The sequence below is a fragment of the Leishmania donovani genome, chromosome 36 (genome assembly GCF_000227135.1).
Source record: "Leishmania donovani BPK282A1 complete genome, chromosome 36".
NCBI classification, from domain to species: Eukaryota; Euglenozoa; class Kinetoplastea; order Trypanosomatida; family Trypanosomatidae; genus Leishmania; species Leishmania donovani.
Genome location: NC_018263.1, coordinates 2,488,199 through 2,499,293, shown reverse-complemented (window position 1 = coordinate 2,499,293; position 11,095 = coordinate 2,488,199). Strand labels below are relative to the sequence as shown.

Below are 11,095 nucleotides of genomic sequence, written 5' to 3'. Positions count from 1 at the left end.
TGCTTTGCACCGCAAGATGGGCCACTGTGGCAGACCGGGCAGAGTAGAGCTTAGCTCATGTTGTGTGGCAGAGAATGGACACGTTGAACGAGTGCAAAGTAACTTATGCCGTCCCCTTTCATCGATGTTTCTCTGGTCTTCTTTCCTGGTGATGACCGCGAAAACAACTTTCACAGAAATAGGTCGTGTCTGCGACGCTGTTGGCAGGGAGATGCGGTGGCGTGAATATGCGTGCGAGGATGTTGCCGGTGCAACGGCACCGCGGCGGCGGCGAACGCACGCATAGACACACACATCCCGCTCTGGTTGCTCGGTGGTTTGAATGGCCCCTCTTCCCTCACTCTTTTCTTTCCGTCCTTTCTCCGAGTTCTTTCACATGTGTGGCGCTGCCGCCTTTCGCGTCCGCTAGATAGTCATGCGCCGTGCGTTGCTGAACTCGGCGCGCGAGAAGCGCGCGGTGCCCCATCCCCGCGACCGCTCGGTGCGGCAGCTGGAAAAGAAGGAGAAGCGCGCAGTCCGACTCGACGCGCACAAAACCAGGCTCAAGATGGAGAAAACGCTGCAGCTGATGCGGTTTTTCTGGTTCCGGGAGCAGTGCATTGCTCTCGGCTACACCGCCACTGCCGTCCCAGAGGAGACGGTCGCGCAGCTCGTGCAGCTTTATGTGGATCGCAATAAGGAGGAGATGTCGGCGCTGCGCCTGCAGCGCAACCCACCGATGGGCCGCATTAAGGTTCTTGAAGCAACCCTGCAGGCCGAGGAGGATGAGCTGCATTCGGCGAAGGGGCTTCGGGTGCCGAGCATGACGGATGCCGATGACGTCGAGATATTGACAGAGATATGGGACGGGACACAGGAAACGGTTACGGTGGTGCCGCTGACCAGCATTTCCATGCAGCACCGCACGCCGCCGACGAAGGAGGCACTCGAGCAGCTGCTGCAGCGATTGCGGCCGGTGGCGGATATCCGCAAGGAGGCACCCGTGACGCTGCCGAAGCGCGCTGTCAAGTTTCACGCCGTGCAGTCGCAGCAGCAGTCAACCGCGCCGTCGCGCATGAAAGTGTCCATCAAGAAGACGGAGGACACCACGGCGAGTGTCAGGCTGCGCGTGAAAGCGCGCGAGGAGGCGAAGCAGCAGAAGCGTCTCTCGGCGCAGCGCTGCGCCGCCATGGCGAGCCGTCGTGGAGTTTCGGCCGACGAGGACGCCTAAGGGCGCGGAGAGGTCGGTGTGGAGAGGAATGGTGTGAAACGACGTGTAAGCGAAGCGCGAGGGCCCCTCCCACCCGTCGCAGCCTGGAGCACCCACGTACAAGAGTAAAGGAAGAAGCAGGCAAGAGCTATTCTCGATAGGAGCCAAAGGGTTCCCACCCTTCTTCACATTTTTCGCCTCGAACACGCCGCGTCATGCGTGGGCGCCGCTTTGGCGGCTGGAAGGGAAATGCCCAGATGCCCCCCACCCAGTCCACCCACGCCCCCCCTTACTTCGCCGAAAAAAGGGGTCGTTACGGGAATTGAACCCGTGACCTCCTGTACCCAAAACAGGAATCATACCACTAGACCAAACGACCTTGCTATGCGAAGACATAGAGTCAATGGTAAGCTACATAGAGCACGGCTCTACAACTCGTGCGGCAGTTAAGAAGCACCGTAGCGCAGTGGAAGCGCGATGGGCTCATAACCCATAGGTCGTTGGATCGAAACCAATCGGTGCTATTCTTTTGGTCTCAGAAACAAACAGCGCCCTGATCCAACACAACTGCAGCATGATTCGCAAGGTGAGATGGTCGAGTGGTCTAAGACGTTGGATTAAGGTTCCAATCCTTTCGAGGGCGTGGGTTCAAACCCCACTCTCATCATTTTTTTGCCCACCGGAAGGACGAGGCCCGTTGGGAAACAGGCCTGCAAACTCGAGGTTCCCGAATCCACATGAACCGAGCCGGTGTAAACGCTCATCATCACAACCCGGTGAGAGCGCTGTGTTGGCGCTCTGAAAGTGTGAAAAGTCGCCAACGTTGAATGCATCCCTCCTTGCATATTCCTCCCCATGCCAAAGTGCACCCTAGCCCTCTTCTGTCGCATGTTTCTCCCTTAGAGAAAAAACGATTTCCATATCCCCGCGCGCTTCTACGCAGTTCTCGCGATCCACATGCGTACACGAAGGCACGCAAGAACAAACATACAGCGCGGTCACCTGTCTCTTGATGTGCTTTTGGCATGGGGCTTCGCCAGCGCCGACAAAGGTGCTCCAGCTCCACTGGCGATCAAGCGGGGTGATACGCCCAACCCATCACCGATAAGCGGCCAACGCCACGCTGCCTTTCCGCGGCCCAAAGAGGGGCCTGAGGAGCGCACCGCGCGGCATATAAGCGGTGAGCCCCGCGCTTCGGGAGAAAGACCCCCCCACCCCCCGCACGACACAGAACGGGCTCGTCAGGAATATCGTTCTACAAATGGTAGATCTTGACGCGGCGCGCCACGGCGCAACCCAAGGGGGGGGTCGGGTACCAGGCGATGATGTCGACCCTAAAAAAAAAGATTTTGGTGTGAAAGCGTGGCCCCGCACACGCCGCCAAAGACGCCGCTTGGACCCGGGTTTTGTTGCTGGGGTCCCTGCCTCCCCCAACTTCGGCCTAAGGAAAAGAAGGACCCACCCGGGTTTGAACCGGGGACCATTCGGACTGCAGCCGAATGCTCTACCACTGAGCTATGAATCCGATGCACCGATCACAAAATAAACATTAATGTATTCTGTCTTGAAAACAAGACTCATATATAAGCCCATTTGCCGTCCCATATGTCTTCGTTATTCTTTGGAACCGCTGCTTCGACTTTTACTAAGCAGCGCTCCTAACCTTCTCGCAAATTTTGCGGCCCCCACAGGGCATCTGTACTTTTTTTTTCAAACCATGAAGTTGTGCATTTGACTCCTCGCGCGGCAAAACGCTTCTTGAAAGGGTGAACACTTGATAAGGTAGTTTTTCTCATCAGCTCCTCTTCCGCACAGCGGTGGAAAACGGAACCGCAGCTCACACCCCCCTCCGCTAGCCCAACGCCTACGGCTGCCACTTGCTTACTTTCGCGGCCCATTGCAGCGACAACAGTTGTTCCACTCGCCCTGACAGCCAACCAATTCTCTTCCCGCATCACCGTCCCCCCTCTCCAGAAACTTTCTGTGAACCAAGCACCAAGATCATACCGCCGGTTACTGCACTTGTGTTCAAACGGAAAGCCCCAAACACGTCAGAATTGTACGTGCACTATTATCAATTCACTTTTTTTTCGCTTTGGAGGAGCAATGGACATTACAAGGTTCAACCAACTGGTGGCACTCCCTGACTTTGCCCGCGAAGTGGAGCGGTGCGAGTTCTGCGCAATTGATCAGGAAATGACGGGTGTCGATGTAACCGGTGTTTCAGCACCGTTCGGCGCCCCGCCAGAGGCGGTGTACCACGCGAAGCGAGCCGCTGTGGTAGTATACAATGCCTTTCAAATGGGCATCGCTCTCTTCACGAAAACTGAGAACAACACGTACGAGGTTCGTCCATACAACTTTTACCTGCTCAATGACAGTGGGGACCTGCGGCTAAACCTCTCGGTCGTCTCCTTTTTGGCAGCAAATCACCTCAATTTCCAGACGTGGCTCACCTCCGGGCTTCCATTCTGCAACGAACAAGAGGAAGCTGCCTACGAGGAGAAGCTTCAAATGCCCTTCACCGACCATGCTGAGCAGCAAATCGCCGATGCGCTCATTGAAGCAATCGACGAGTGGATGCCGGCTGGCAATGAGCCGCTAGTCAGAGAGCTGCCCTGCGTGATAGATCTCGCACGGCGTCTGCAGAGCTTTCTGTATCGTCGATACGACTCTCGCATCGCCGTCAACTACGATGGAAAACCATACCTGGGGCAGAAAATAAAGTTTACGCTGACGAAACTGGACACGAATGAATGGATCAGTGAAAAGGAAAAAAGGCGTTTGCAGTGCGAGCGTGATCGTGGGCAACAGCTTGGCTTTCGACTATTCTGGAAAATTCTTGTGCAGAGCAGAAAACCGATCGTCGGCCACAACTTTATGCAAGACGTTATGTTCATGATTCACATGCACGAAACGCCTATTTCGCAGGATTACCTTGAATTCAAGAAAGTGCTGCAACGCACGCTGCCTTCTATTTACGACACAAAAACCATGGCCACCAAGTTGACGGGAGACGATGCCTTTCCAGTCACACACTTGGAGCCTTTGTATCAAGAGTGTCGCCGGCGAGCTGGTTTCTCGAGCGACCAATTCACGCAAGAGTACCGGTTACCACCCGGGTTTTACGGGTATAATGACTCCGCCGTAAAGCTGCAAAGCAAGGCACACGAAGCAGCGTACGACGCGTACATGACCGGAATCGCGTTCTCACTTATGCACAAACTTTACCCAGGCGCCTTCATGGAGATGAAAAATGTCATTTCAGCGTTTGGAAGTGCTTACTTTTTTTGCGTTGACACAGATGACCAGCTCGTCAACCCCAGCACGTTCATTCTGAAATGTGCTGTTCCCTGCCATTCGGAAGAGATTGAAGCACTCTTTTTCGCCACTGAAGATATCACCACCCAAGCGACAGAAAATGGAAAAGTGGATATGAAAAAACTTTCCTACCAGGTCAACGGTCTTGCGATCAGCGAGGGTGCTAAAAACTACTCGTCATTCTGCGTTCGAATGAAGCAGGCTATGGGAATCGATGATCTACACCGTCGCCTACAGTCGCTCCGAGACAAGGAATTGTCTCCGAGCACAAACGTCAACCCTCTGTTGCTAGATCTCATTACCTTGCACAACGCCTGATAGAATTCTCTGCTCCCCTCTCATCTGAGGTTCTTGTAAAATTGGTTTCTTCAAAAACTGACTGGTGCGATTTTTTTTGTTTGTAGCCGTTTTGATGGCCCTACTCGTAGGCATACGTCAAGAAATTAGCTGTGATGCAGCGCCTGCAGAAACGGCCGATCAAAAAAAAAAAGGAAAACATGTTTTGTCAGTGTTGCCGTGTTTTTTCTCCTCTTTTTGCGTCAGTGACCTGAATGGTAGCATTGGAGACAAGAAAAAGCTGCAAAAACTGGGAAAAAGCGAGCATCCAGTGGGATCTTCAGGTTTCCTAAAGGTAGAGCTTTATGGTTGTATCCGCTATCATAAGCTTTCCATGAGCTCTCCAGCAATCACTTCATCTCACTATCTTCGCAACATTTTGTACTGTATGAATGCTTGCGACAATAATGAAAGAGGGAGGGGTGATCGACAAATGATGTGATGCGGAGCCAGTCAAAGTACTCTGTGGCTTCCAATGGCATACTTAACCAACCATTCATTGCCTCCTCACCTCATTTTTGCTCTAGCCATATCTGATCTCGAATGCAATCATTGTAGACGTTTTTTTTTCAAGTGTACGAAGGGCACTACATCAACTCTCGCAAGCTCTGGTATTAGAGCACTGTGTGTTTTTTCGTATGCTATGGGAGTAGATACTCGCAATAGCGCTGATTCTCATTGACTTTGGCGAACGGGAACTTGTCAGACAGGCCGTGCCGACGCGAATACATCAAGAAAGCCAATATGGTGAAGTCAACTTTTACAGGACCAGAGTCGCAGACATTTCGGATAATGGTTGGTGTTTTGTTTCGCAGGCATATTTGAAATTTGTGGCCTGGCGGACAGCTTTTCCACATACAATCAATGCCCGCTCACGTTGGAACGTAAGACGCTGAAGGCAACGATGCGCATCGCAGGCTGGCATTTGCGCTTGAGAATTCTGCTTTTCAAGTATGGCATGCTCATGTATTAAAGGAATAGCAACTTCGCATTTATGTCGGGTCACATCAACTGCAGGAAATAAGCAATCATATGCAAACACTGAATTTAGAGCTGCGCAACGAATATCAAGTCAGGCAATCATACCGGAACCAACGTCGTGCTTTACTCACTAAAAAGGACGTGGAAGCACGAACACAAATCGATTACACCGCGCAACAAGTGCTGACTTAGTTGATGGGGGCCACGCCCGGCAATGAGTGAGAGCTCGTTGCGACGGTATCAGAAATGTTCTCGCACGTACATGAAGCGTTCCGCAAAGAGTTCTTTGCCATCGAAAGTGAATCACATCAATTCAAGCGTCGCTTCGGTGAAGAGAAATCCACAATGGAAAGGCTAACAGGGGGCCAGATCTGTACGAAGGATGGACAGCTAGCCACTCAAGTCTCAGTCTTGGAGAAAGACATGAATATCCTCATTCCAGCATACAGCACATTTGGAACCGTTAGTCGAGGCCACTCCACAAGCTGTGGCGGCCGTGGATGAGGGTGACAACACAGCGAAGACGACCCTTGATGAGTTTGGTGGCGTCCTTCGGCGTCATGTAGGGGAACTTTGCACAAAGGCCGAGTCGAAACACGGTGTCTTTGTTACGTCCTGCTGTCAAGGTGATGCGCTTGGCAAACGAGCTGGGGAACGTGGAGGAGACCTTTCTCAGCCACACGTCCGTTATTCTGAAGCTGCACCACAAAGCGGAGAAGGTACCGCTAACTCCACAGAGACGTGAGAGCGGGTTTTGGACGTATTCTTCTGACCAAGAAAGTCTTACAAAGCGCGAGGAAGCCACCGGTGTGGAGGGCGCGCTTGCTCTCACGGACGTGAAGACGTGGGGAGGCACATGCACTGATTTGTCGGGCAAGACTGCAGAGTTGTTTCTTGCGCAAGAAATTGCCTGGGGGCCTGATAGAGCCTCATGAGGGAGTCGAGACGGCGCTGCATTTGCTCATGTTGTTGACCTGCAACGCTGTAAAGCTCCCTAGCCATTTGACACGGAATAGCCCAGGCGGACAGTGCCGCGGTGGAGCGATTGCTCGCTTATACATGCATGAACGGCTTTTCGCAAGTGGCACCACTGGTCTTTGCGGAGCAACACGAGAATCAACCCAATGAAGCTCCCGATGAAGTACTTGCGTGCCGCGGTGCGCAATCATAAACCCGAAGCAGGAGCTCAGCGCCATGAGTGTGGATAACCCGAGCCTGATTGCATGGCTCTGTCAAAAGGGTGGGTGCCCCAGGGCTGCCTTTGGGGCAGGCCACCGATTTGCCGAATCGCCGGGAGGACAACGCGCCGTGCTTCGTGCCACTGAAGAGGGAGGCTCCGACGGTGACTATGGTTACAGCTGCGCAATTGCCTGGCTGATTGGCTGCTTTGTTTTCTGAAGGTGGCGAGGCTGGCGCAGCTGGTGACAACGGCGTTTCGACGCCATAGGCGCTGATGTAGGCGGAAGCGCGGACCGTAGGGTTAGGTTATTCAGCCCTTTGCCGCTCACGTTGCCGTGCATTCACATATTTTGGGTGAGACACACATCACCTTTGGAATTCATCAGAGGAGACTTCCCGCGGTGTGTGACGGGGACAGTGCAGATTGCACGCATGGATACACATCTCCGTATCCTGGGCGTGCTCCTCACATTCCTCTATATTCGTTTCAAACATACTCTTGCAGACAGGCCATCTCGTGGCTTGTCATCAACCATGCGAGGCGTAGTTCAGGGCTACTACAATGAAAAGACAGGAATCCTTGAATGGAGGAAAAAATAGGTAGGTCTTCGTATTCTTGCGTAGTGTTATCGTGAGATTAAGGCGAAGGATAGCAGTTTGGTATACTCTTAATCGGTGAGAGAAAACTCGCCAGCTGGGAAGAACGAGGCGCATGTATTGGAATGCATCATGCACATATTCTTTGACCTCGTTTTCTCGCCTTTTGTTCTTTGCTTGTGCACCGACCTCGATGCGTCAACCTCACTCTCCGCCACTATCCATTTCTCTTGTTGCCATACACTTTTTTATTCTCACTGTCACCACAACGGAAAGGAACCCTTTGCTCCGGGACGAGGCGCGGACAGTGAGGATCAATGAGGCGTGGCACTTGTGTTCGATTACTTGTGACGGTCATGACTGGAGTTGTGACGGATTCAAAGCGCGTGTTTTCAAGCTTCTCAGAAGGATCGGATGAGTTTCAGTGGAAGCAGAGGTACCTTCAGGAGCGGAGGGACACCGCGATCGAATTCCTCAGTGACTTGAAGAAGCGTGTCCCGATCCATGATGCCATTCGTCAGAGGGCTATTATCAACCGCAGCGCCACAAAAGAGGTTCACTGCGCCAAAGTGTTTGAAGATATCAGCTCCATTGGCGACATTCCTGCAGACTTGGACGATAGTCGTTCGGTTGTAGACGAGCTACTTGATGACCTGCTGATGGACGAGAACGCAGCCGACCGATTGCAGCATGTGGATCTGGGTGACGTTCCTCTTTTGGAAAACGAGCTTCTAGGCGATGACGCCGCGGGCGAGGGGACGATTCGGCGGTGGCTGAAGCTAAAGCGTGACACTGCAGATTATCAGAGCTATGCGTCGATTCCTGAAGGGGAACGCTCCTCGTGGTCCGCATGGTATTTGCGTCACGTAAAGTGCAAAGACGCAAATTGAGTTTCTTATTCTGTCCCCACCGGAGAAACAGTCTCTGCTTTACTCACAGAAGGATTTCATAACGAAATGACAACCAAAAAGTTTTGTTTCGACACTAGCGCTGTGGCCTTGTCGAAAGCAACGTGGCACTTCACACGAAAACGCCGTGCCGACGCATTTGCCGACCTTTTCGAAGCGTAAAATCAGAACTTGCCAAACAACATGCTTTCATTTACCTTGGCGCCGCTTAACATCAACCTTCCACTCATCATTTTTCCCCTTTTTACGATTCGCACGACTTTCTGTCGGAACAGGTTCTTGGCAGCCGCAGCACGCACACTCGTACTCGCAAAAGGAATTGTTCCTTCCATAAACTCGAGGGGAAAAGAAGGAGTTTTGCCAAGCAGACAACACAAGAAGGGAACGTAGCTTTCACTTTTTGCTTACTGCAATGGTAAAGGCAAGGACCAACGCCTCGACCTTCCCTCTCTGCCAACAATAATCGGCCCAAGTGAGAGCGACACGAATCGATCAGCATCTTCGAGGACTCAATCTATCGATATTGAGCTGAAAACATCAGCAGTCATGAGGGCAACAGTTTTCGTTCTGATTGCGACTCTGGTGGCAACGGTGTGCTTTGCTGCCGAGGCCGAGGTGACTAGCGACACGACTGTGACTATTGCTATGTCCAGCACCACAGCGACTGGGATTATCGTCGGCATTGCGCTTATTAGCGTGCTGACCTTTGCCGTGGGCATGATGCAGGGCATTCAGATTTCTGATACTATTACAGACTCTTCCACGGAGACCAGCTAAAAAGACACGGTAGTCTTGTTGCCTTCTTTGTGTGCAGGCGCCACCCGACACACTTTGTTTTCGCCGTTTATCGTTGGGGTGCGTGGTATTTGACGGGCTGAGGAGAAAGTTGTATTCGGTTTGTAAAGAAAAAAAAAGAAACGACGCGATGGCCCTCCTTTGTGGGAGACAACTGCTGCGCAAGGCTCTCTGAATAGCCTTTGATGCCAGTATTCAAAAGAGAGTATCTTATCTTCTTGTGATATCCGTGAACCGAAGTGCCACACGATTATGGGTTGCTCCGTGCGTTCGGAGCGCTGCCATGGTGTTTGCGCGACTTGCTGTTCTTGTTTGAAAAATTTTTAGTTTTCTCTCCCGTTTTCTACGCTCTACCTTCTCTACTACCCTTCTCTTTGTGTCGCCAGCTTCCATGGCTGTACGCATATCTTGAGGCATGGCTTTGTAATGTGTGAACGCATCGACTCCTCGCGTCTCGAGAGGCAATCACACCCATTTCATCAACTGAAGTGCTCGCGCAGCATACGAAACCGCGCGGCTGTGATTTATCACCTCACTCGTGCAAAGCTGCACATAAAAGTGCCACAGGATGTGCTGTTCTCTGCCTCTTTGTCGTACGCTCTCAACATTAGTCGCATGAGCGCAAAATGTCCGACTTTAGGTCAGCTGCGGCCGGTCTCAAATGAAACGGATATCGTCGCTGTCGAAATGCTTATTTTTGAGTTCGTGAGGCCGCACGTAGTACTGATCGAAGGCTGCCTGCGACTGGAGCTTAAGAGGCTTGTGTTGCATCGGCCACTGCCTCTCAAGATTCGGGAGTGCGTCGGACGCGTCGCTATCGCATTGTCTGACACACTGTATGCGTGCCACTACTGTTTGTTTCCGGAAGCTGCTGCTCGGGCGTGCTTGCTCAATGCGTGCGAGCGTCTAAGTGTTGATGTTGACTCTGCAACTCTTCCGGACGAATTCAGGACACCACAGGTGACCGAAATACGTGCCTTTTTTTCGACGCCCGAAGCGGAGAGGACGTGACGTACTTTTTTCCCTCCTCTCGTGCCCTGCAAGGAAAAAGTGGTGATGACTCGCTCAAATGACGAGTTACAAATTACCGAACTGCTGCATTACGTGAACATCGCGTGCGACAAAACAAGCCGAAGGAAGTGATTGTGTGAAGAACAAGAGACACATGCAGCTGCCACTGGCCCGCACAAAACATATTCGAAAGGAGGAGGCAAATCGAGAGTTGGTCTCACAGAGCCTTTTCTTTTTCTTCAGAATAGCGGCCGGTAGCGTCTGCGGGCCGCTTCTCTTCTTTCATGATCAGCGCGGGAGCATCTTCTTTGCTGAATTCCGCCTCTCTTTTGCTTTCAAATTCTTCTCGGAAGAGCGAGTCGGAAGGTAGCCACGTCTCCTTCTGAAGAGGGACGCGCACTTTGCCCACTGCACCGGTACAAACAAAAAGGGAATAAAGAGCGGTCGAAGTTTTCACTCTCTCACGCAGGCACATACATACACACACAAAGAGAAGAGCGGTGCTCTTCGACTCTCTTGTTCGGGGTTTCCCGCGTCGCTTCAGAGATCAGTGTAGGGCATTATAGAGAAACGCCGCGTTGCCTCTGCCCTCTGACTCGACTGCGCGTTCTCATCTTCGCGCATTTTATTTTTCTTTGTGAAGAAGTAAGCCGGGTGCAAGCATCTACGCATCTGTTGCACACTTCTCTTCTTGACTCTTGCATTTTGCTCCTGCTGGTGATCGTTCACCTACCCTCCCCCCCCCCCCAGTGAGCATCGCAGGTGATACCATTGTTCT

The 11,095-nt window shown here is 52.2% G+C and overlaps 4 protein-coding genes and 5 non-coding genes across 9 annotated transcripts; 7 read left to right on the top strand and 2 right to left on the bottom strand.

Annotated features, from left to right (window-relative positions):
- Positions 1-415: 415 nt before the first annotated feature.
- Positions 416-1,210, top strand: LDBPK_366640 (hypothetical protein, conserved; the record flags this gene model as incomplete). The annotated part of the gene is made up of 1 exon (XM_003865727.1): positions 416-1,210. The coding sequence occupies one exon, from the start codon at positions 416-418 to the stop codon at positions 1,208-1,210; it is 795 nt and encodes a 264-aa protein (XP_003865775.1).
- Positions 1,211-1,496: 286 nt separating this feature from the next.
- On the bottom strand, positions 1,497-1,568 carry LDBPK_36tRNA6. Its single transcript has one exon. It is a non-coding gene; the product is annotated as a tRNA-Pro (tRNA).
- Positions 1,569-1,641: 73 nt separating this feature from the next.
- Positions 1,642-1,713, top strand: LDBPK_36tRNA5. The gene has a single exon. It is a non-coding gene; the product is annotated as a tRNA-Met (tRNA).
- Positions 1,714-1,774: 61 nt separating this feature from the next.
- Positions 1,775-1,856, top strand: LDBPK_36tRNA4. The gene has a single exon. It is a non-coding gene; the product is annotated as a tRNA-Leu (tRNA).
- A 786-nt stretch (positions 1,857-2,642) lies between these two features.
- Positions 2,643-2,714, bottom strand: LDBPK_36tRNA3. Its single transcript has one exon. It is a non-coding gene; the product is annotated as a tRNA-Cys (tRNA).
- A 97-nt stretch (positions 2,715-2,811) lies between these two features.
- LDBPK_36snRNA2 lies at positions 2,812-2,881 on the top strand. The gene has a single exon (XR_002966744.1). It is a non-coding gene; the product is annotated as a small nuclear RNA, U5 snRNA (small nuclear RNA).
- A 414-nt stretch (positions 2,882-3,295) lies between these two features.
- Positions 3,296-4,828, top strand: LDBPK_366630 (hypothetical protein, conserved; the record flags this gene model as incomplete). The annotated part of the gene is made up of 1 exon (XM_003865726.1): positions 3,296-4,828. One exon carries the CDS (start codon positions 3,296-3,298, stop codon positions 4,826-4,828), a length of 1,533 nt encoding a protein of 510 aa, XP_003865774.1.
- Positions 4,829-7,920: 3,092 nt separating this feature from the next.
- On the top strand, positions 7,921-8,493 carry LDBPK_366620 (hypothetical protein, conserved; the record flags this gene model as incomplete). The annotated part of the gene is made up of 1 exon (XM_003865725.1): positions 7,921-8,493. One exon carries the CDS (start codon positions 7,921-7,923, stop codon positions 8,491-8,493), a length of 573 nt encoding a protein of 190 aa, XP_003865773.1.
- A 1,239-nt stretch (positions 8,494-9,732) lies between these two features.
- On the top strand, positions 9,733-10,317 carry LDBPK_366610 (hypothetical protein, conserved; the record flags this gene model as incomplete). Its single annotated transcript, XM_003865724.1, has 1 exon — positions 9,733-10,317. The coding sequence occupies one exon, from the start codon at positions 9,733-9,735 to the stop codon at positions 10,315-10,317; it is 585 nt and encodes a 194-aa protein (XP_003865772.1).
- Positions 10,318-11,095: the final 778 nt, after the last annotated feature.